At 44.6% G+C, this 24300-nt stretch overlaps 2 protein-coding genes and 1 long non-coding RNA gene across 4 annotated transcripts in view; 2 read left to right on the top strand and 1 right to left on the bottom strand.

Moving 5' to 3' along the window:
* The window catches only part of Spt20 (transcription factor Spt20 homolog), a 38391-nt gene extending 28097 nt beyond the window's left edge, over window positions 1–10294 (top strand). The window contains exons 19-21 of the mRNA XM_075689606.1: window positions 892–1070; window positions 3425–3515; window positions 8682–10294. Coding sequence (XP_075545721.1) covers window positions 892–1070; window positions 3425–3515; window positions 8682–8830 — 419 coding nt within the window. The 3' untranslated portion in view covers window positions 8831–10294. The remainder of the gene's footprint in view (window positions 1–891; window positions 1071–3424; window positions 3516–8681) is intronic.
* LOC142579443 (exosome complex component RRP43-like) lies at window positions 10265–16660 on the bottom strand. Of its 2 annotated transcripts, none has more exons than XM_075689608.1 (9): window positions 16518–16660; window positions 15219–15255; window positions 15077–15140; window positions 14937–15010; window positions 14791–14836; window positions 14223–14328; window positions 14098–14143; window positions 13646–13961; window positions 10265–10469 (listed from the first exon to the last, which is right to left on the bottom strand). In XM_075689608.1, the coding sequence occupies exons 1-9, from the start codon at window positions 16643–16645 to the stop codon at window positions 10348–10350; spliced, it is 939 nt and encodes a 312-aa protein (XP_075545723.1). In that variant the 5' UTR covers window positions 16646–16660; the 3' UTR covers window positions 10265–10347. The 2 variants fall into 2 exon arrangements, with proteins under 2 accessions (XP_075545723.1, XP_075545724.1); XM_075689609.1 differs by lacking the exon at window positions 16518–16660 and adding an exon at window positions 15337–15570.
* A 1053-nt stretch (window positions 16661–17713) lies between these two features.
* LOC142579447 (uncharacterized) overlaps window positions 17714–24300 on the top strand; it is a 46849-nt gene continuing 40262 nt past the window's right edge. Inside the window, exon 1 of the long non-coding RNA XR_012827382.1 lies at window positions 17714–17947. This is a non-coding gene — a long non-coding RNA (uncharacterized LOC142579447). The remainder of the gene's footprint in view (window positions 17948–24300) is intronic.

A 24300-nucleotide genomic window follows, 5' to 3' on the forward strand; every position in this document is an offset into this window, starting at 1 on the left:
TAGCGTGCCTGCATTGGCCCAGTTAAATCGTAATGCTTGGAAGGGTACATTGCACAGGTTACGCAAGAGAACTCATGGGGCTAAGGTTGTCATAAATGACCCCATAAAAAAAAAAGACTGTTTTAGAGAAAAAAAGATCTGTTCCCAGCAATGCTTTGAACTCATGACTGTTCAGTTGTGAGCCACTTGTTCTAATCATTGAACTATAGAAGTAACAGAATAGTAGGAGCATGTTACACAGCACAGCACACATGCAGTAAGGCAATTAGGCGCACCACCTTGTGCATGCTTTACAGTGGACTAGAACTTGGCATTGCCAATGTTGGAATGCTATGCACTACAGTGAAAGGGCAGATGAGATGAGACACGTCACTTCGTGCAAGTGTCACAGAGGACTTAAGTCCGGAATTGCAAGCATGTACGAGGGTGAGAAGGCAGGTTACCTTATACACGCAACAAAATTCCTCGTGTAAAGATGATAAACCTCTAACAATTCTCAGAGGAAATGTCTGAGTGAGCGGTCTTTATGCATCGTGACATCAAGTCAACGCATTGTAAATGACATGAATGTGTTTGAATCGCTTGTGTAAATGTATTTATCACAAGGCCCCTCACTTGTTGCTAGTGTAGATATCATTGTCAGAAGCAGAGTCGCATAGTCCTTTTTTCTGCCATTTCCTTCACCGTTTCTTACAGCATTTGCTAAGCTTACAGAGCAGCTTTTGTCTCTGCAAGTTATTGGTCATGGCTACTTACTGTATGCAGCATCAGGCCGCCTTTATAACGTAATAATATGTGTCTAGTTCTCGAGCATCACAAGAGTCATACTTGACATCAGTATATTCACAAAAATATGGTACACTGCCCACTTGTGTGTGGCCTGTTTTGCAGGAGGAATGGTGAACCCAGTGTCAACGGTGCTGAGCCCCGCATCGGGTGTGCTGCCCATGCCGCTGACAGTGGCCACCCTTGGGGCACAAACACTGACAGCCCAGCTGGTGGCACCCACACTCAAGGCTGCCCCTCCACAGGCCATCCGCAGCAATCCCACACCTGTCTCTCTGCTCCAGGTAGGGAGGCTGTTCTTCGTCCCAGAACAGTAAAAGCAACCACTAAATTGCCCCTTCAAAGATAAACTTACGACCTTTCACGAAATTACGTCACATTACAGACACAGCAGGAGAAAATTCTTTCCCCCCAGCCCAAAACTGAACAGGGCTCAGGCTGTTATTTTCAGGCTTTTACAGAGGAGATCCTATCTCACCCCGAGAGCACTTAGTTGGATAGACCCGAACTTTCCGCAATCATGCTCCAAATGCAGTCACACGTGCTGCTCCTTCGACCATACGCTCTGGCTGTGCCCGTACAATGCGGGCTCCAACTTTCATAACAAGTCCAAGTGGGACGCCTTGCTGAAGAGCTCGGATTTCCCAAACCAACTACAGGCCGTCCAGAGGGCCCGCAACGTCGCAGAGAGTCACCATCTCCCTATCCCGTCATGGGCGGAGCCACCAACTTGATTGGGGAGCCTTCAGTTCCCCCCAATCAAGTTCCTCAGGACCCTCTAATAATGTTCTTGTCACTGTCACTGTCACTAAAATGATGCAGTCAAACATTATTATAAGGAAGTCATATCTAATGCAAGAGTACGTTTTTCGTACCATCACATTGTGCTGACAGTGAACAACAAGGCAGTGCCAAAACTGTGCCTAGAAAAACAAGTGACGCCCAAAGAACAACGATAGTGACAAGTGAGCACAGTCGTCGGTCATTGAAAATCTCATCTACGGGTCAAGTGCGTCAGCTATTGATACTGCTAATGATACATTCCAGCATAATCGCCGGCGCACGCATGCACTCAGAGATGTACTCCACTATTTGTGTTGGCAGGCAGTCTGATTAGACAAGACTCTTTTGCTATAGAACTGATGACAACATTCAGGAAAGTTTCTATATATGTACAGTGTTCTACACTCTTGTGGCAAGCAATAACATTGTAACAGAATTTAGCTGGTGAAAAACGGCGACCAGAAAAAGATAAACATTCATTATACAAGCATGTCCCCTTCAGGTGCCATTTAATTCTGCCTATCAAAAATTTTGTTTCACGACATTTCTTGCACCTTTCGAATCATGTAAGGCATACAGCTGCATCATATAAGGCATACAGCTGCAGAATGGATTAAGGATTTCAAATTATTCGGTGTGTTTTGTCAAGTTGCAGGAACTTTCTACAAAAACGTCAGATCTGAAAGCTAGACTATTTCATGTCTGGCAAACTTGGTAAGCACCTATCCAGACACTCGAACAATGTGCCCGGTGAAAAACAAAAGAGAGCCTGCTACATGACAACTAATGGACAGCAAGACCAAACACCCAGCCGTCTACCTTCCAACTCGTTTTACTGAAACACTTTACACATATTATCGAAACTTGCAGCTCAGGTCTAATAAGAAGCCTTTCAACATGTGTGTGACATGTTTTAAATATCATTATTTTCATCATGCTTTTGCTTTTGTTGCACTAGGCATGCACGATTGCGTACACAGCGCCTCAAGGGGATGAATATTCGTGACATGCAGATATCAGTGGGAAACATTTTAGATTTACTTCGTCATATCAGTGTCCATTGTGTAGAGGCTCAGCTGTATAGACCTGTAGACTTATAGCCGACGTGTACCCATTTTACAGTGTCACCAACACTTCAGGAAACAGTGCCACCTGTAGCAGAGGCGTCTTCCTTGGCGTGTAAAGCAGAGGGCAGTTTGGAGGTGAAATTGAGGGTGCACAGTGCAATCAGTGCATTTGCCTTGGTTCTTAAATTTAAATCTCTTACAGGTTCCAATTTTAAAACATTGGCTCCAGAGACATCTCATTTGATCACTGTTGATTACTTATAGTTCTTGAATGACTTTTGTAACATTAAACAAAGAGATAACTGTTGCCCACACAATAGTTTGCAGATTGAGGCATGCAAATGAGATACCGAGTCTAGTGCCAGTGAAGCATTCATAGTGCGAACAAACAACTGGCACTCCGTGAAGTGCACTCCACAATTGTGTCATGTTTTGTTCGTTTCTCCCTCTTTGCATAAATTTTTAAATAGTTATTTTTACACTCACTGCAAAAGTGATTTGGATGCGCTTGAACCAACCTTCTGGCCTAGACTTCTGGCCAAGCCTGTGCGTTCACACAGCTTATTGCAATATTCAGACTTTACACACCCAACTGCAGCAGATAGTCAGAGCAAGAATGCAACAAACGCTGCAACAACTGCAATTAAAGCTAATCCACTGAGATCAAAGGAGGTTCTCGAATGGAGGCCCTCAATATATTGGTTGCACTACTTGTACTTGAATTGCTGTGACAAGTTGCATGCCAAAGCAAACATCAAACATGACATCTTTCTTGCATCTTGCTTCAGGTTCCTGGGGGCCAACAGACACTGCCACTGATTGGGACACTGCCTCGGCAGATGCCCCCAGCTGCATCCAATGTTGTAAACAATGCCACAGGTAGGCAACACGTTGTTGTGGCTTCATATTTCAACATTCTGCACTAACTGCTGTCAGAATGCATACCCACTAGGACATTGCACTAGCTGCACCTAAGCCATGCATATCTCAGTATATTCTACTGCTAGCCTATGCTTGTGGACTTGCTGATGTCATCACTTAAATTTTGTGCCACTTCTAGCTGTGCACCCCCTCGTCTTCATAGTCACCATTACATACTGCACACTGTTGTGTGTGAGTCACTTATAGCTCCTGTACACTTCCATTAATCTGACTTCAGTTAAGCAATATGATCTCGACTGAAGGTTCTGACTGGTACCCATACATTTGTATGGACAAAAACTTCCTCTAAGAGGCCATTGCATTTGTTTCCTTGTTTGGCAAGCCTAAGGGAATCTTACATGTTACAAAAAAATGTCAGCCTTACAGTCATGATTGGGACAATGCCAGATTTCTGAAGAAGTGCCTTGTGTTCAGCAACTCATGTGAATGTACTCTTGTACCGCAGAGGAAAATTGGAACCAGGTGGTGGGCGATCGAGTGTGGTACCTGCACACACTCTCCCTTATGTGACCTAACAACATAGGGTGGGAAGAATAACGAAAGCCAAGGGACTGGGATCTCTTTTTAGTCACAACCACATGAAGCCAACAGACAGTGAAGCCAAGAACAGCATAAGGGAGTTACCTGTGGTTTTTAACTGAAATGTAGAAATGATAAAGTTAAGGTAAAGAGAACAAAATGCGATGTGTCATCGGGGGGAGCAGAGCCTACATCTTCCGCACAACAAATCTGATGCTGTGCCTATTGAGCTACCTGCCAGATTTGGACCCGTCTCCTGTTTTTGTGAAAGTAAAGCTTTAAACTGTCTCTGTAGTAAAACCATAATTGCAATAACGACAGTCCCATCACCACCACTTGGGTACTAAAGAGCATGAAAAAAAATGCTGCAGAAAGACTGCTTATGTGTGGGAATGCAGAAGCGTTATAGACCCTTTGGTGAAGTGTTTTTTCCATGCAGTCCTTGTCCGCACAAGCTCTCGCCTGCATTCTAACTGTGCCTTGGTTAGGCCAAATCAAAATGCCTCAAGTGTCTCAATCGGTCGCTCGCTCGCGAGGAGTTCATAACTCAGAGAACCGCTTTCAATTGGGAATCATTTTTATTTTATACACTCATTTTATACATTCATGATGTGGCACCACCTCCTCTCCATTGGTTGTGCCATCACATGCCCAATGATGCATGCATACGTTTAGTCAACCAGAACCGTGGAGCCACCATGGCGTCGGGGAAGTCAGGGTGTCTACCAACTGGGAAAACCGGGAATTCTCAGGGATTTTGAGTAGTCTGGAAAAAGTCAGGGAGAACTCAGGGAATTTGGGCCTCTATCAGGGAAAATTAGCGGCAATTTTATTGAAAGGGTCGAAAGTCGCGGTAATGCTGGATCGAGTAACAGACAGGAATCGTAATGAATCGTCTTTGATGCCCTGTCGTCGGCAGGAGGAGTTGCCAGTGTACAGTTAACGAGCGACTTTCCGCATTCCTGATAATTTGGACGGCTTCGCAGCCCCGCCACGTACCCCATAGAGTCAACGTATAAAAACGTGTGAAATTTCCGACGCAAGAACTCTTCGCCGTCCGAATTTCCGGACGTTTTGCCGTGACCGCAGTTTCGAAGCGGCAATAATCAAAGGCACCACCACTGCCATTTTGATTACTTCGCCACCTCGAACCGGCACTCTCGCACGCAGATCCGCTGGCAGCCGTTGCCACCACTGCGGCAACGCTAGGCCTAGCTGCTTAGACGTTCGCTATGAAGCTTCTTGCCGTTGGGTGCCGAGTCTTTTATTGAAAGAATTAGCTGCTGTCAGCAATGGCACGGACTCCACCTTTGTGGTCCTCGCGATTGGCTTAGAAACTTGGAAAACATGGTGCGTTGCATAATGCTGGTTCCTGAAAGTCAGCTTCGCCTCTCTACAGAAATGTTACTTGGTGAAGCTTACGCAAAAGTATTGCAGTAAAGCATAACAAGCAAGGGGCCACGGAACACAGTATGTATTCCTAAATTATACGCGCAGGCACCCAGTATTTCCTGTCACAGTACGAGCACCGATATGCCTAATATGTGTACCGACAGGCCTTCAGAGCATTTTCGAACGTGCCTATGGCGGTTTGAGCCCCTAAGGGCAGTAAATGACAAGGATTTATTTTTTTCCAACTGGCCGATTTTTCGGACGTTTTCGCGGCCCCTAGGGAGTTCGAAAAATTGGTCGTAGACTGTGCAACTGACCAAGATGCTTCAAATGGTCCTCGGGGCAAACGAGTGGCGGAAGGTGGACAAGAAGAGAAATGACCAACGCATTGAGGAATAAATGGGAATGGAAGCTTGCTGCCGCCGTTTTGAAGTAGCTTGAGCTCAAAAAATAAAGTTTTGGCTGATGCCAAGATGCAGGTGTCCCTCATCCACACCAAAATAAACTCTTTAAAGCAGTGAAACACAACACTCGGGCGTTGTGCGCGGGCTGAGAGTATGTCAGGACAGTTGAGGTTTACGAGCTTTTGAGAGAGAATCTCAATTGCGACAGAGTTTGGGCCTTATCCCACTGAGGTTGCTATCAGTTGATAGAAATAGCTCATATTCGAAAATATTTGCTTCGATATGCATCTCCTTTTCATTCGTATTGGATAATGTCCAACCCCATTAGCAATTTTTTTCAAAGACACTTTATTTGCTGTGCATTTTACTAACCCATGCCTTCTATTCTCTTTTTGAATAACATAAACACTGCTCCTTAGTATTCAAATTGGATTAAGTCACGTTTTTATTGTTTTCATGTGATTACTAGAGAGTGACAGCATCAGGCGATATGGTTTCAGTCCCTCTTGACATAAAACATAGTTCTGCATCACTCCGGGAAATTTGCAATGGCACTCGGGGAAAACCTGGAAAACTCAGGGAATTTGGAAATGTCAACTTGGAAGACACACTGGAAGTGTGCTCATCTCGCATCCCGGAGGCCCAGGTTCAATTCTCGCCCCGACCGAAATTTATTACTATTTTCTTTTCAAAGGCATTAATTTACATTGTTCACAGGAACTTCCCTAGGAAATGCAATGTCAATCCGAGCATTTTGTGACGTGTTTTTACTCTTTGCGCCGGCGGCCATTTTTGGTACCTTCTTTTGGTCATGCCAACGGATTTTCACTTAATGGGGCATATAATGCCTTCGCATTAAAAAAAAGTATGTGAAAGATCTCGAAGTAGAAGAGACATTTAATAGGTGTTGAAGTAGGCAGTATACTTGCGCCACTTCACTTTCTTTCATCCTGTTGTTTGCACTTCTGCACTTCAGAAGAAAGCTCTTAAATATTTAACTCGAGGATAGAGGACATAAACAGCAACTGCCCATTTTTACACTATTCCAGGAAACTTGCGTTTAAGAGAAAGCTGTAGCTCGGGCCCAATTCCGACGCGGCCTATTCAAATAATGTAAAATGCAAAAATGTTTTTTTTTAAATAACCCCTGGACTGATTTTAATGAAAATTGCTGCAATTGAGAAAGAAAGTTAAATTCTATTGACTGTTGGAAGCGGAATTTCGATTTAGTGCTTGAATTTTGTTAAAGAGATTTTTAAAAATTCAGAAGTTTGAAAAAGTAGAACCTCGAAGTTTACGAATTCATAGCTCTGCATCAAGAACAGATATGGCAGTTCTGTAAACGGCATCCATTAGATTATTCAAAGCGGACAAATTCGGTGTATCATTATGCATCTTACATGAATTTGTTACATTGTTTACAAGGGTTCTGCAAAATCTGTATTTCCATATTACTAAATTTTTTAATATTCATATCTAACATATCAATTTTGTCCGCTTTAATGTACTAATAGATGCAATTCACAGAATTGTATTATCATTTTTCGTTGTTGAGTTAGAGTTGTAAACTTGATAGTTTCATTTTCTGAAAATTTTTGATTTTGCCAATTTTTAATAAAGAATTGACAACCTAACTCAAAAATTCGAAACCAACAGTCACTACATTTTAAGTTTTTCTTTTAAATGCACTAAACCTCATCAAATTTGGTGCAGTGGTTGCCAAGAAAAACAAATTCTCCTTTTACATGTATTTAGATAGGAGCACCCGAGCTAAAGCTTCCTCTTAAGAGCATACTGTAAGCAATTCCTCCTTTTTTGTTTGCTAGCTCCACATCTCATCGTTTCGACCTAATCGGGTTTTAAAACTTGCAGTCACTATTTTGTAGTATGGAAGATGAGGATCCGTGAACATGTTGTAAGGCGAGAAACATGAGCAACAGCAATGGTTGATAAGCTTTGTCATTCCATCGGTCATATGAAACAAAACATACTGTAAAACTTTATGCCAATGCCACACGTCACTTCTGATTGCGATTGGGGCTGATCCGGATCGGGTGTTGCTACATGGTCATTTGCTATCGCGATCCTTCGGGATCTGGATGATCATGATCGGAGGCTGACATCTGCGCCTTCCAGCGCACTATTCTGAAAACGCCAAAAACAAGAAGTGAAGGCAGCTCAATAAAAAAAGAAGTTTAAAAATATTTTTACCAGCAATAGTAAGCTTTAAAATTAATATAGTGTCCAAATTTAAGCATATTTTGCAAATCTGAATTTGTAGCCAATACCGTAGCGTTTCGGGCATGTTGGTATGACGTGAGGCTTATAGTGCACGAAAGGACGAAACAACGCCTGTGTGTACCACGTCTTTCTGTGTCCTCATCCTTTCATGCCACAGTAGCCAATACATCATGCAGTTCTGAGAGTCGCCGATGAACAGCAAACGATTACTCGATCTGGATCGTCGGACTGTGCAGCAGTTACTATTGTTGGTTGCGATCAAGAAATCCAATCTGGCTTGATCACGATCAGAAGTGCACATGTGACAACAGTACTAGTTTTAACAAACTTTTAAGTGGATGGCACAATCAGTTTATGGATGGTCCACGTTCATAAATTATCTCGGGTGAGGCCACAGGTGTGCATATGCTCAGCTAAATCACTGAAAGGGTTAAGCACACTGTGTTATCTTTGTATTCGTCTATGGTGCACCAAAGCTAACATGTACAACACAATGGCTAAATTCTTTGCGTTACTACAGACCATGCAATGGTTTCTTTACATGAAGGACCAACAGCTGTGCACAATCAGCAGCTGCAGATGGCCCTGCAAAAGCAGCTGCAGCTTCAAGCGCACAGTGCAGCTCCTCAGCAGCCTGGCGGAGGCAGTGGGGCTGCTGCGAGGCAACGCAGCCGCAAGAAATCCGGCAAAACATAGCATTGCTCGTAGCGATACCTTGAGAGCCATTTTTAAAGGCCAACTGCAACAAAATTTTATTTTGGCTATAATTACACACTATCGAATCAATTTTAGAAAAATCATTGGGGCTGATAGTTGTCCAATTTTCTTATTAACATCCCTTAAATGGCAGCCGACCTGTGCACTTGGTGGTCTGCAGGTCTGACACAAATCCCAGACCATGGCCTCCGAGATTTTTGGCACACCACAGGTGCCACTAAATCACGAAGATTTTGCCATGGAGAGCCACACTGGTTCTCAGTGTTATGGGTTTTGTGTCATTTCCAGCAACTCGTATTGGCGGCGTTTTTTTTTCCCCCTTCTATCTAGCGATGCAGCTGCTCGTATTTCAGATGTAAAATATTGCCATCTGAAACTAAGGTTTCTACGTGGCCTAAATTTTGTTGCAGTTGGCCTATAACATTTGTGATGTTTTTTCAAGCAGGCCACCTCCACCTTGTATTATTTTTTAGGTAAGCATGTCCCCATTCAGTTCTTTTTCAGGCATGAAAGGTGGCCAGTTTCATGATTTTTTTTTTTTTTTTAGCTGTGGCCGTGTACTTTTATAATTCTGCCGAGTCCCTCTAGGTTGCATGCACAACATAACCGCAGCCAGGCCTTGCTCTGTTTCGCATGTTACGGAAGAAATGCCATAGATCATCAGCACACCATAAATTTCCAGCAACTACTTCTCTACTTCGGAGTGGTCACCAAGCACGTAGTTTCCTGCATGTTGAGGGGGGGGGGGTCCTCATTGTTGTGTATCTCATTTCATTTTTTTTTTAACATCCACTTTTAGGAAACTTTTAAAATTTGCAACCAGCCAGATAGTTTCAGTGCATGTCTGCTGTCGAAACTGGTTCACCAAGTGCATTGTTAGTCTGTTCCTGCATTTTGGAGGGTGGTCCTCTATAGTTAACTTTTAGGGAAATTTTAACATCTGCAGGTCGCCGGACAGTTGTGTTGAATATTCTTCATCTTGGCTACCGAAACTGAGACATGGCCAGGGAAAGTGTTGTTGCTGTTACAAAGCACTGTTGCTGCCTTTGTAAACCACTTTCCAGTGTTGTACATAGAATCAGATCATGCCACTCAGCAAGCAAGGAGATTTTTATGAAGTATATAGCATTATCTTTTTCCCTCAATGCATTGTTTTTACGTAACAAGGGATTTCGCACACTTTATACTATTTCCCTTGTTGCCACCGCACTGCAAATTGTGTAAAGGTCGTATTTCTTGGGCAAACCCTGCAGGCTGCCCTATAGAGGTGCGTGTGATGGCGACCAAATATGTACATACAAAATGTGTAAAGAATAGTTTTTAACTCGCATGAAGTTTCAAAGCAATGCTTTTTTTCCTGAGTGTTGCTGTCGTTGAATGTGTACATTTTTAATGTTCAGTAAAGGTTGACTCTCACAGAAATAAAGTTCTTTTTTTTGCTTTCCCGTGATCTTACAACTTCTTCTCACATTAAACTAGTATTTGATGGTTGGCTTCTATGCAGTGCACTCAGTTACATTAGAAAGAGCTGTAGAAAGCAAATCACGAGTGTCCTTCACTAGCTTTCTTGCAATTTCCACATGCTGGGACATCTGGTCAGTGCCAAGGGCAAAGCCACCTGAAAAGAAAGAATGCAACCATATAGTCCACATCGGTATTCGCTGAAGCGAGCTCCGAAGAACCCAAGAGTACCTTTTGATCACCGCATGAGCACTCCGCCCCATTACAAACCCTCATATCTTGTACCTGGTTTGCATGAAACGATAACTGTACTGGTTGTTCTTGCTACAAGGTAAGCTTCTGCCCAGCGATTCTCTGCCTAGGTTCATAAAACACCAATATGCACTGAAACTAGGTGGGAATAGCCAACTTGTGAGTATTGCTAAACTGCTGTGGCTGTGTTTATTAGTTGTTTTATCTATCATCCACATCACCAAAAGGTATTACAATGATGGTGAGGAGGTGAGAATTGTAGATGATTTACTGCATTCCACTCTGGATAAATATAACAGACACATTTAGAGGGGTATGTTACATAAACTGCAGAAAATCGCTTTCTTCCTACAGCAGCTTTTTTTTTGTTGTTGTTGTTGTTGTGTGTGAAAACAGCCACTAGCACTACTACACATTTCTCAAATCCCTCACACTTGAAGAATAAATGTGCTGGCATAAGGATCACAATATTTATAGTCACCTACAGCTCACATTTAAAAACCGTATCACCATCCTTGGATAGCAAGATGGAAGCAGTGCTTTTTCAATAGGAGCTTGTATTGCCTCACTTGTTTTGGCGTCGGTGTTGGTGTTTCAGTATGAAAACACTCTAGCCGCGCGAAAATAAAAATTGGTTGTCGGGCTGCGGATTCGAACCTCCGACCTCTGGGTTGCAAGACCACCATGCTAACCGATTCAGCCACTGTCAGTTCATCATACGCGCCCTTTAATACAGGATTTTATATGCATGATGCAGTGCAAGGCGCAAGCCAATCACAGGCGTCCCCTCCCTCTGGAAGAACGAAAGGGTATGATCACGCATTCGCTTGCCTCGCGCCCACCGTTTCCTGCCATTTCAGGCCCAGCAGTCAGATGGGGAAGCCGCGTTTCGTTCGTTCTGCCGAAGAGCAAGCTGCGTTGAAGGAATGGCAGCGGGCTGCGCGTCGTGCCTTTAGCAGAACAGCAGGCGGTGTTTCATGAACACTGCTGGGAACTCAAGAAAGGGATCGTCATCGACGTGCCGACCTTGCCATGAGGAAGCGCGAAGCCGAGGCATTACGACAGTGAAGAGCCGTGGATCATGAGCTTCGTTTGCACCCCTCTTCACAGTAGTGGAAGGGTGATCGATATTTTTTTTTTCTTTTTTCAGGCCTACTATGCTTGCAAAACAGCTGTGCTAGCATGAACTGTCTAGAAACTCTCCATTTTCTCACACAGAGAAGTAGGTACCTGTGGCTGCACATTAAAAAGACACTGAAGTGGTTTTCCAGTTTTGTGCATATGCTGTGAACCATACCACATAGACCTTTTAGAGTGAGCAGTCTGCTCGCAGTGCACCAGGGGCCACTAGAGGCACACCACCAGTGAGCGCCTTCTGAATGGAGAGCAAGCAGGCATCAGCCGCTGCCAGCCGATCCACCAAGAGTTTGGGGATTGTTTAGTACTATGATAGTATTTATGTAAAATACGGAAGAGCAGAAGGAAGATGTGATCTTTCGTGAATTGCAAAAATTGCATCAGAGGCTTCACGATGTGGTATGAGACTGTTAGCAAGCATCCACTTCAGATGCACAAGGAGTGGCCATGTTTACGGCCATTCGTCATGCACGCCTTCCACAAGGCGAACATGAGCTCGGCCGCCAGCGCTGCATAGCCGATTACTGGCAACGACTTAAAACACCGCCTTCAGCTACAATACAGAGTACTGCCAATGCAGCTGGCACAAGATATCATGGAATGTTTAACTTCGATAAACACGCAGGCCAATGCTACGTCCACCCGAAGCAAAAGTGTCTGGCTTACTCGAGCTACTTCACTTTCCACAGTAGCAAAGCCAAACACAAAATATTAGACGGGCGCAGCGAGTTTTCTTTCTGCGCCACAAATCAAACAGCAGGTGAGTGATTGCTTAGCTACTTGCAACATTTTTGTATGTGCATATGCAAATGCATTTTAATCTGCACTGGTAGATAACCAGAAAATCTTTCCGAAATTAAGTTATCAGTGCTGCATCAGCAGGTCGCAAAGGCACTTTGTGCACACACACACGTATATTCCCGAACAAAGTAGCATATACAGTTAACAACAGGCACAAGGTCGTAACAGCCTTTCAAATCTACCACTATAAGGACTAGAATATAAAGGGTAAAAGCAAACATCACGCTACTGCATACTGTCGCCTTCAGCCAGTAAGCTTGCACAAATTACAAATGTAGCCGGAACGGTTAAATGAAAGGTACACTTACACTGCATCTGTAGTTGTGCATTGTTTACCCACTCACTGTAGTGGCCGAAATAGCAGCAGCCCTAGCTTTGCTTGAGGCCACCATGGCCATTGTTAAGTGAGAAAATGCCGATCAGAATCTGCTGATGGCGGGCGCTGTCACATGACCAAATATGACAGCACCCATGGGTATGGTGGAGTAAAAGGTCTATAGTTTACTAATGTACTGCTGTGCCAAGGCTCAGGGGTGTATTGTGTTGATGTCCACCTAGTGGGCACGTCAATTTCAACTGCTGCTGAACTGCTGATTGGCAGGGGGCACCTGTGTCCTGATGTGTACTCCAGCCTAGCCAATTAGAACTTCAGCAGCAGACAAAATGGACATGTCTACTAGGTGGACACTTACAGAATACCCCCTCAGAGCTCTAATTTACTTGCGAAACATGGAAACAAAACAGTGAGTTCAGCACTGGCATTAAGTGCGGCAAGCCCTCGGTGAATAGCATGCAAGTGGTTTGTTACTGTACTTGAAAAGCCAAATCATAAGCATTATGCGGCTCCGGTAGCACTCATTAGTTCACAACTGGCATTTATTATGTCACTGAGGATGATAGAATACAAATGGACTTTTTCTTTTACTAACTACATTCTTCGTGAGGAATCTACATAAGCGAGTGTAAAACACTTGAAATGTAGTGTGGGGTGCCTGGAATGAATTCTTTTAGCTAATAAATGTAGAGTGTATGTAAGTGTTTCTACAAAGATCATGTTTCCACCCTTGTGTGACAACAAACTGCTTGGTAAAAATCTGCAGACACTAGGCTTAACATGGTAATGATACACAACAAAGAACTTGCCTGGTTTGTGAACGCCACAGATGTTGTCATCAGCATTCAAGACAACTGTGAAGGTCTCTGCAGCAAGGCATTCTTCTTCATGTGTTGGGTCAACCACAATAGTATCATCTGCAAGGACCGCAAATGTGGCTGCCAGGGGACCATCGCTAATGTCTACCTTCTCTCTTTCCAGTAACACATTGACTTCACCATCGCTTGTGACCACTTTGGGCAGCGTTAATGAACAGAGCGCAGCAGTGGCAGCCAAGATGCACGCTTCTGCCATGTTTCCATCATAGTCCAGACATGTCAGATCAACAGTAAGACACCAAGAAAGCTGAAAAAAGGAACAGAAGTTCAATATGAACGAAACAAATGTGAGAGCTGCATGCTTGATATGCATTATGAACAATGACAACTACCACCAAGATGGGTCTGTGCAGTCTGCTCATAACGGCCCATCAAACACGTACCTTGCCTTCTTCTATGCACAACTTCTCTAGGTTTATGCTTTCTGAACTGCAACAGAATGTTTTTCAAAAGGTTACTGGATGCATACTTTCCAACATGAGAGAAAAAGGCAGACAATGATGATCACCTGGTCAGAACGTCGAGCATCATCTTGCTTAAAGCCTGGGCCTGTTCACTCGGAGGTCCTGTCTTAAACATTGGTGAACAGAGAGGCAGCAGATCCACATTTGGCACTGCACGGCAATATAGTCGATCTTAATGAGATAGCGAGTCTTACTCCAGCAGGCACAGATGTGCAGGTGCCGGCCAGATGTAACCAGTATTCCCTAAAATCAGGTCACTTCCAATCGAGGTAATTAACTTAAATAGAACTTGACTTAGTGCATAAGTTGTGAAAAGAGCTACACACAAGCAATAATGAATGCCTCTAAAATCGTGCCAAGGATACGACGGAAACATTAATGCTGCACAGCCAAATTAGAGACAAGGTCTGCATCGGCAAGACGAAAATAAAGGTCCAATACGATGGCAACAAGAAACAAGGCCTGCTTAAGAGGTTTGATAAATGCTGCCATTCTTTATGCCAGGAAATTGAAAAAGGAGTGGGTAGCTGTTACAGTTAAGCGGAAGAATCTAATCAAAATTTGCACACTGGTGAGCGGAAAACGACTGCGTCGCTACCCCGCCGGACTTACCGATAAACCCTTGTTTCGGAGTAGTGACGGCCGGTTCAGCAAGTTCCTTTAAAGAAAGTCAGAGGGCACGCATAACAACATAAATAGTGAAAAAGAGAATACCTTTTAGCAGTTTTTGAACCGCCGATCTAACTTCAAACGCTTACCGCTTTCACACCACAGACTACTGTTGTGCAGCCCATCTTAACAAGCGCTGATCCGTCAGCGGTCGATATAGATCCTGAAAAGTACGTAGTTAGTTTGTCATTTACACTAGTTTTAGAGATCTTCCGCATATTATGCACACCTATGTTTAAAGCCGTTGGTCTTCTCTCGTTCAGCTGTCTCCCATCAGATCTTTCGTACGGTCCCTGATACAGTAATATGGATGACAAGTGTAACAGTTATTTTTCCAGCTTGAAGACGAGGGGAGAAAAGAAAACTTGTACCTGGCGTTGAGCCAAATGAAGCCGAGACTGTAACAGCCTGCATCACGAACATAAGCATTACAGAGAGGACTGTAAACGAAATCATACCAGGAAGAGCATGCCTGCCACATGCACTCACCTGAACTCTGCCGCCATTTTTAAACAACACAAACGTCACGAACGTCACCAGCGCTTGTAGCGCCTCCTGGCATGCCGGAATATCATACACCGCCAGGTTAAAGAACAGAACAGTATAAACCCCATGCAAGCGATCTTGCACGCGACAGCGACAGGCGACGCGATGGAGATGGCTGTCGCGTTCGCTCGTCGCCTACAAGTTGCACCCCATGCGAGCGATGACTTCGAGCGACGTCTCCCCAGTGTTGCCGGTGTGAGGGCAGCAATATAGGCGCCGAAACTAGCGTGACGCGTGCTTTATTAACTTAAGTTGATGTATTTTACTGTAAAAAGCAACATAAAATATTTCTGAAAATCTTGCAGTAGGTTCTTATCCTTGCACCTATAAAAATTCAATCGTTTGCTCGTTCCGTGCGACAATCGGAAGTACTGGAGTTACGTACATCCAGTTCCGGCTTTGCGCTATTGGCTAGTCGCTCATAGCACTTCCGGGCGACGAGCGACGAATTCTAGATTTGCAAAACCGAGCGATCGCGCGACAAGACCTAGCGATCTGTTCAAGCGACGGCCTGATCCGTCGCGCGAACCCGTCGCTCGTCGCTGTCGCGCACAAAATCGCGCTAATGGGGTTTAGCCTTTAGTGTACTCTAGCCATGTGAATCGCGCGACGTCCCTCTGTAAATTCCTCAGCACACGAAGTTTCGTAATATAATTATGGCATGAAATTCTATGCCACAGTAGCGGATACCGCGCACCTCGTGTTACCATATTTCCCAAATTTTCTCCGCTTTTTACGCTTTTTAGACACATTCTGCCAAACTTGCCTGGATTCTGCAACCACCAGGACTCAAAAGGACACTAAAGGCAAATACTAAGTCAAGCTAAAGTGACAGATTAGCTGCTCGAGAATCTCTAAGGCCTCAATATTAACGCGAACAGAGCCTTACTAATCGAGAAATTGAAGTCACCGTTTGATTGAAGTAAATGCAGGACATGATTAGAGACTCTCCCGGGGCATTCAAGCACTTGCCCGATGACGAAAGCACTCCTCAGTCAAATTCTGTCACTACTACTCAATTACCCGTTGCAAAAAAACATCTTTGTATTGTATTATAAGATGAAATAAAACGCTACGTGTCCAGTTCTATTTCATTTTTAGAAAAAATAAATCATTGAAATTACCGTTGACAACGACGCGGGCGGTCGAAAGGTTTCGTTTTCGCTACATTCCTGATCGCGTAGTGCTGCGCTGGTTTTGCTGGCTTGCGGAACTCGCACAAACTGCAAGTAGCAGAGAATTTAACTTCCATGTGATGTCGCGGGATGCCCGAACAGTCTTTATCACATGACCAAAAAGCAGCTGCAGCTCGGTACCGCCATCTGTCAGACAGGGTTTTACTCACGGACGGCAGCAAAGAGTGGTGATGGCGTATGCAACGTCACCACTTCCCCGCTTGGCTGGCGGGAGATTTGAATTTCAAAAAAGGTATTCGGGCCCTTCAAATGCAATTTTCTCGTCAACAAAGTATTTTCTTGGCACGAAACAATTATTGCGATGTTTCTGGAATGTTATGTAAACAATCCACGCCTACTTAGTATTTGCTGTTAGTGTCCCTTTAAAATCCTGGCTTGGAATGGCACCCTTTTTTCACTCCCTTGCCTGCAACAATTGACCTCTTCTAGAGCGTGTAGTGAACTCAAGCGAATAACATTGGGCACAAAGGAATGGTTATGGTGATAGAATGGTGATTTGCTCACTATATATTATTTTTTTTCAGATACATGTATACACATACATAATTATAACAACCACTTTAATGCATGGGAGCCTCCCCTTGAGTACAGGGAGACATAAGTGCATGTGTAGTATAATTTACTTACGCCCCGCCAATATGTATGAACACATGTATATATATGAACATAATTACATTAAACTATATATACACGTGTATATTCACTACAGAGAAATCGGCTTTTCCGGACTAACACACAGTGCGTCTAGCCTGTCTGAGGACAAGCAGTAACATACGTCGCAATACACCAATCACGCCAAAGCCAGTTGAATTCGTCCCTCACCTAACGCCTTTATAACGGAATGCTCGGGACCTCCAATGATGTCACTTGTCATTCGATCGCGTCACTTCGTTGTAAAGGTGGTGTACGTTCAACAAAAGAAAAAAATTGACTTTCAGCATATGCTAAAGAGAGTAAAGGCGAAAGCCTGCGCGCTCAAGAGACATTCATTAAATTACTTGACATTCTCAGTTGAATGCGTCGTTCCTTATTACTTTTCTCCCACTAAAGGTCATGGGTTCGAGTGCCTGAATTGAATATATCTTAATTGCTCCGATGGCGTCAGCAGTGGAAGACGACGACGAACGCGCGAACAGTGGAACGAGCGTGTTTCTGCGTGAGGCAAGCTGGTGCCCTCGAATGGTGGATTCATCCGGCTGAACAACCCACAAGCTCAGGTCGAGCTCCAAGCCATGACGCGCCATTTCCAGATGATAAGCGATGTCCAACAATTTGGAAGAGGTGGGATAGTTTGTAGGTCATCAGATTCGACCTGCATTGAAGACCTCCTAAAGTGTAAGACTTTCGCATCTGTCCGGGTGAGTGCGTTTATTCCTCCTCATCTAGCATGCACTAAAGGCATCATCCAGGGCGTAGGCTCTTGATTGAGCCCAACTGAGACTCTGGAGAAACTGTCTCTTGCTGGCGTCATAGCTGCATACCTATGTAACCGACTCGTAAACGGGGAAAAAGTTGACACAGGATCGGTTATTGCTACGTTTGCTGGCATGTCCTGCCCATCTGAAATAAAAGTGTGGCCACTTATTTTTAGAGTGGAACCTCTCGCTTCTCATCCACTTCAGTGTCGGAACTGTTGGCGTTTTGGCCATAGTGCAGGAGGCTGCAAATCAAATGGACGCTGTCGCGCCTGTGGTGAAGATCATTCCCCCAATGAATGCACAGCTGAAGCCGAAACGTGCTGCCTATGTGGAGGAAACCATGCGGCTGACTATGGAAACTGCTCGGCTAGAGCTAACGAAATGCAGTTACTCAAGATAATTGACAGGCGACGATGTTCACGGCGACAAGCTATTGCAGTCGTCAAGGAAAGAGCCTTTGGATACGCTGGCGTCACTGCGAGGCAATCTACTTTACATGAAGACAACTTGTCTAAACTCATTGAATCAGCAGTAGAAAAAGCAATGACAAAGGCTATGCAACATGTTGTCACAATAAGTGTTACCGAATGTATTTCCCAAGTGTTTACTGCGCAGATGACACAGCTGTTGCAAACAGCTGCAACGCCAATCACCAAATCGATTACTTGTGCTGCAGAACAGGTAGCCAATTCAGTCCTAGCACCGAGTACCACATAGGACCCAACATTTGTAGGATCCGATCCTTGTTCTTCGCGTCAGTCAGACTCGCAGGTCGACATGGAAACGGGTCATGATACCAGGCCGCAAAAGCGAATTGGGTCTCCAGTAACTGCTTCTTGTCCATATACCAAAAACAAAAAGGGTAATCCTATTTCTCATTCTGGCATCCAAGAAAGTTCATTGCGACGGTAGTCACTGAAGTAATTTGTGGGGTCTCTGGCTCTCGCGGCGTTTTTCGGGCTCTCGCGGTGGTTGTGTGGAGCCATTGCCTTGTGTTGCCGGGGGCTCGGTGTCCCTCTCCTCCTTGCCTGGACGGGGTGGCAGTGGGTCATAAAACACTGTCGCTCTGCTGTCATCCCGCCCACGGCAAGGTCAACAGGCATTCCCCATTGGCTGACATTTTGGCGGGATTCGGGCCCTGCTTGCGTGCGCTCCGGGTAAGCGAGCGCAGGACGGGGCCCGAGGAGACCACATCGGGGCGTCGGAAGGTGCGTACGTGTTCCTCTCTTTTTTTTTGTCCGCCGCCGGCCGATGGTTACTTCGGCTCGTCGGGGTCCCGGCCTCGGCGGGCGCGCGCGCACTCTTCCGTCGTCTCGATGTCCTGAGGCAGCGTCTGCCGATCGTGCCCCCGTCTGTTCGTCTGTCGTTTCTTTCTATTTCCCTTTTCTCTGCTGTGGGGATAGGCAACTTCTTACTGCTGGGGTTCTTTGTTGTTTGTTCCTCGTTTCTTTGTTCTCTCTCTGTCGCGGTGCGCCGTTAGTGGCCACCGGCGACCACTTGGCCATGTTTTGTGTCTTAATTAGCTTCAGATTCGGACGTGATGTTAAAACATGTGTTTGTATTGAGTCCCAGTTTAATAAATGTACTTTCTGGCTTCTCCAGAGCTTTGCCTAGGGTCTCCCTTGCTGCGCGCGTGGTCTCGCCTTCCCCTAAGCTGGGGGCCGGCGGGGCGCGTACGCGCGCAGCTGCGCGTCGGCACACGGAGCGGACCGGAGCGGGCGCAGGCGCGGTGCCCTGCACGCGTGGCGGCTCGGAGTGCTCGAACCCGCGGTGGTCGTCCGACGCGCGCGGCATCGGAGCGTGCGCGCCGCGTGAGCGTCGCGATGAGACCGGAGATGGCTGGGAGAGCTAGGGCACGTTCGCCGCACCCGCTGCTCTTCGCGCCTGGCCGCGACGCCGCAGCCCAAGGCACCCCGTTCCCTCCTTTCCCTTTCTTGGAACCGGGGAGACTCCCTCTCCGCCGCTCGGGGAGAAGCGCTATTCCCCCGATGCACCGTTGTCTTTCGGCTGAGAAGCTTGCGACTGGCCGCATCTCAATTCAGCCGCTGAAGACCGCCGCACGCCGTCCTCCTGCTGCGCTCGGCCTTTGTGAGCGACTGACCGCCCCAGGGCCCGAGCGCGGATCCACTCTGGGTGAGCTGAACTCTTATCAGCCTCTTTTGTGGTTCCCACATTGTGCGGTTTATTTCGCCCCAGACGTGCGGAACGCTCCGCCGCTGTGGTTTTGTTTTGTGTTGTATTTGTATGCGTGGTTGCTGTTGTCAGTTGGTATACTTGAACTCTAAGGTGAATAAACACCTTAGGTCGAGACTCACCCTGTCCCCCCTGGCCTGAACCCGCCGTGGTCGCAACTCACTGCGAACCGCGGGTTAGGGGTCACAGCTCTGACTGTTAGGGCTGCTGCGAAAGTGCTAGCGAGCGACTGCCGCTCCACCGGCGCTGTGCGATCCAGAGAAGGGTCAGGTGCGCACGCGCGAACTTGAGTAATACCCCTATAAATTATATCAATTATATCATCACCATAGCTTTTTTAAAAGTGCTACAGCGGAACTGTCGTTCCTTATTTTCTGCTTCCACAGACTTAAATTGCTTAACAACAAATCTTAATCCTGACGTCATCTTACAAGAAACCTGGCTTACTCCTCAGAAAAATTTTAATTTTAAAGATTTTCAATCTTTTCGATTAGATTGCCTTTCACTAGGAGGTAGGTGGCTTAATGATTTTGTTATCATCTAAATTCTGTCATAAGGCGAAAATAGCTTTCAAGTTAATGTCTCCAGAATGTGAAATTTTGGCAGTGCACCTTAGCATCCCAGGCTACCGTTCATTTTCGATTATAAATGTTTATTTCCCTATGGGCGTACATAGTACATACCAATTGGACAGTGCGCTTGCCAGCTGCAAAAACGAAGTCGTCCTTACTGGTGACTTCAACTCGCATCACGTGTGATGGGGTTACAAAACAGATGCATGTGGGACACGTCTATGGGACTGGGCCATAGATAAAAATCTTTCATGCCTTAATGTCAGACAACTTACATTTCTCCATGGGCAATCTCACTCAGTGTTATAAATTTGACATTTTCAAGCACAAGTGTCGCCGTGACATCTTGGACTACGATTGATTTCAGTACAAACAGTGATCATCTCCCGGTATACTTTGAAATTGCATGCCCTTTAACATCAGTTGAACGACAAGGCAGAATATTTGTGAATAGCAAAGAATTTAAAGACTGCTTGCGCTCCACCATTGCATCATTTAACTAATAGTAATGACGATGAAATTGGCTTGAATATTTGTTCAGCGTTACAGATGTCCCGACAAAAGTCTGAATTTGTAATTCAGACAGCTGAGCGCTCCCCATCTAGTCCTTGGTGGAACAGTGAGTGCACACAAGTTTATCGAAGAAGGAAAGCTGCTTGGAAAAAACTTCTACATAATCAGAGCCCACAAAATTGGAAGGATTATCAATTTATTACAGCAACCTTCAAACGTACTATTGAACACGCAAAAGATGAGTATGATAAAAACCATTTCAATTATCTATCTAAATCCAAAAACAAACGTGCTTTAATTAATTTAGAAATTCGTTTTAGAAACAGACTCCCAATGAGCGTTAATATAGACTCAATCGTCTATACCTCACAGGAAATGCAGGAGTCCTTAGAGCTATTGGCTAAAGGATTGGAGAGCCAGTTTGCAACACGCCTTCAAACTTGTTTTTACTCCTGCATTCTCGGACTACAAAGAGATATCCTATTCGGAAGTAGCACAAGTTATGTTACAGTTGCCAACTACAGCACCTGGCCCGGATGGAATAACAAATGCAATGTTAAAGATTTTCTTTCAAGAAGTTCCATGTGAGCTTCAGAATTTGGTAAACTACTCTGTTAGTAATGCATAGATTCCACAAGAATGGAATATCGCCAAAATTATTCCGTTGCTTAAAAAAGCAAGGGGCATGGTACACTATTGACAACATCAGGCAGTGACATGAAACATAGTGAAACTTATTGAAGGAGTGCTTCTCAGACATATAATAGAGCTTATTGTCGAAAATCAATTGTTGAGTCCTTGCCAAATTGGATTTCGATGTGGCTATTCAATATGGCACGCGCATGTAGACCTTGAAAGTCGCATTAACATCGCCAGACAGAAAAAACAATACGTGGCTTTAGTTACCTTAGATATATGTAAAGCCTATGAAAGCATTGAACGTACAATTTTAACAAATCGGTTACAGAGCCATTGTTTTCCAGGCTATATTGTAGCATGGGTGCATGAATGTTTAAAAGACAGGGAATTCTATTGTTTTCGAAGCGGCTATTCTTCTAGTAAACATAAGCAAACAAGAGGTGTGCCTCAGGGATCGGTACTCTCACCAGTATTATTTAATATTCTACTGAGCAGGAATCCCCGTTCACCCAGGTGTCAGTACCTACGTTTATGCCGATGACATTGCCTTTTTTGGCATGGCTAGTGACATATACTCTCTTTACGAAATTTTGCAGTCGTATCTAAGGGAACTGGAACGCTGGCTGGATAGCTTACACTTAAACCTGAATGCTAATAAGTGTGTTATACTTGATTTTCCCGTTAAAGACCCAGTATACATATCGTTTAACTATCATCTCGAAGATATCCCACAAGTAGAGTCACTAGTGTACCTTAGAGTTATTTACAACGGAAATCTTAACTGGCGGCCGCATATTGAATATATTGCGACAAAAGGAGCTCGTAGAATGGGCATTTTGCGCAAGTTAAGCAATCGAAGAACAGGTATGCGAAGAAAATCCCTCTTGATGGTATATAAAATGTACATTCGTTCGGTGTTAGAATTTGGATGTTTTATTCTCAAGTGTTCCATCATACGAGCTTCGGCCGCTAGCTTTGTTAGAATGAGAGGCACTACGTCTGTGCTTAGGCCTTCCAAAATATGTTGCAAATGCCGTATTATACCTGGAGGCAAGAATCCCACCCAAATTCTGCCGATTTCACCTTCTGACCGTTCAGACCTTCTTAAGGCTATATGAATCACCATTAAACCGTCCTCAAATTATTTTCATCTCCAATCCAGAATCATTTTTTCCTATTCATTGGCCCAGGTTTCATAGACCACAGATTATATTTGTGCAAACATTACTTGAACCACTAAATGTGCAAATTCGCGACATGCTTCCTAATAATATGCATTCAAATTACCCAGAGATCAGGTTCGATGACATTTTCCCAAACCACGCGAAACTACTACCTTACGGCATCTTGAACGTCATGTTGCAAGACCCCCTAAGCACCCTAGAAACAAACATTATCATCGCAACAGATGCCTTAGCGAGGGAAAAAAATGGCATTGGAATATTTTGTCCTGCACTCGGCTGGTCTTTTTCTTTAAGATTGCCTAATTTTGTGCCTATTTTTCAAACCCAGATCTGACTGCTTCTCCAGACTATAAGCACCTGCCATTTCCCTGGCGTAGCGAATCCTATTACACAAAGATGCTTGAGGTCTGCCTCACCAAATTATGCTGGCGCATTCCCTCCCTAAATTTCTATTTACACAGGTCGGGTTTGGTTCCCTCCCCCCTCTGTTCTTTTTGTGATGAGGAGGAGACGATACAGCACTTTCTTCGATCTTGTCGCCGCTTTACTGTGTTAAGAAAAAGATTGTCGGAGATACCTTTTCGAAGAAGTGGCCTGGACTTGACAGAACCTGCAATTCTTTCATTCGGGGCATCCACTTTGGGATTCAGCCACAGGGATGCATGCTTCGCTGTCTAAACATTCCTTACAGAATCTAAACGAATGCCCTGCTAAATTCTTTTTTTTTTACTTTTACATTAATTATTACTCATTCAACATGACCTTCTGATTTTATTTTAACAGGTAATTCTACCTTATTCAATCTATTCCCATAGATATTAGAAAATTTATGCTCCATATTAATTTGGAATAATCCACCCATTTCTTGGCCGATTCCCCATCGTGGGTAGGAGCCACACGTGTCACAGGCTACGACAACAACAACAAGCTCGCATGACTTTCTGTGTCGCATGCCACGTCTTCCAGAACATCATGCAGGAGTATAGCCGCAATTAAGGCTTTCTCCATACTTTCGCCTTAAAATCTTTATTTAACATGCATTCAAAAGACACGTCGTGGAATGCGTCTCTATAGTATTTCTGTGCGCACTTTCATTGTCGGACAGAATGTGCAACTGCAGCCAATTGGCCTTATTGCACTGAGGTTCACAGCATGCTCTGCGGCGAAATGCAGGAGCTACTCAACGTAAGGC

The sequence above is a fragment of the Dermacentor variabilis genome, chromosome 4 (assembly GCF_050947875.1).
Source record: "Dermacentor variabilis isolate Ectoservices chromosome 4, ASM5094787v1, whole genome shotgun sequence".
NCBI lineage: Eukaryota > Metazoa > Arthropoda > Arachnida > Ixodida > Ixodidae > Dermacentor > Dermacentor variabilis.

Coding starts and splice junctions, on each gene's coding strand:
- LOC142579443 (XM_075689608.1), bottom strand. CDS start 16,645: ATGGAAGTTAAATTCTCTGCTACTTGCAGTTTGTGCGAGTTCCGCAAG. Junction 15,141..15,218: donor TTCATTTGGCTCAACGCCAG/GTACAAGTTTTC, acceptor TTACTGTATCAG/GGACCGTACGAAAGATCTGA. Junction 14,144..14,222: donor ATGCTCGACGTTCTGACCAG/GTGATCATCATT, acceptor ATTCTGTTGCAG/TTCAGAAAGCATAAACCTAG.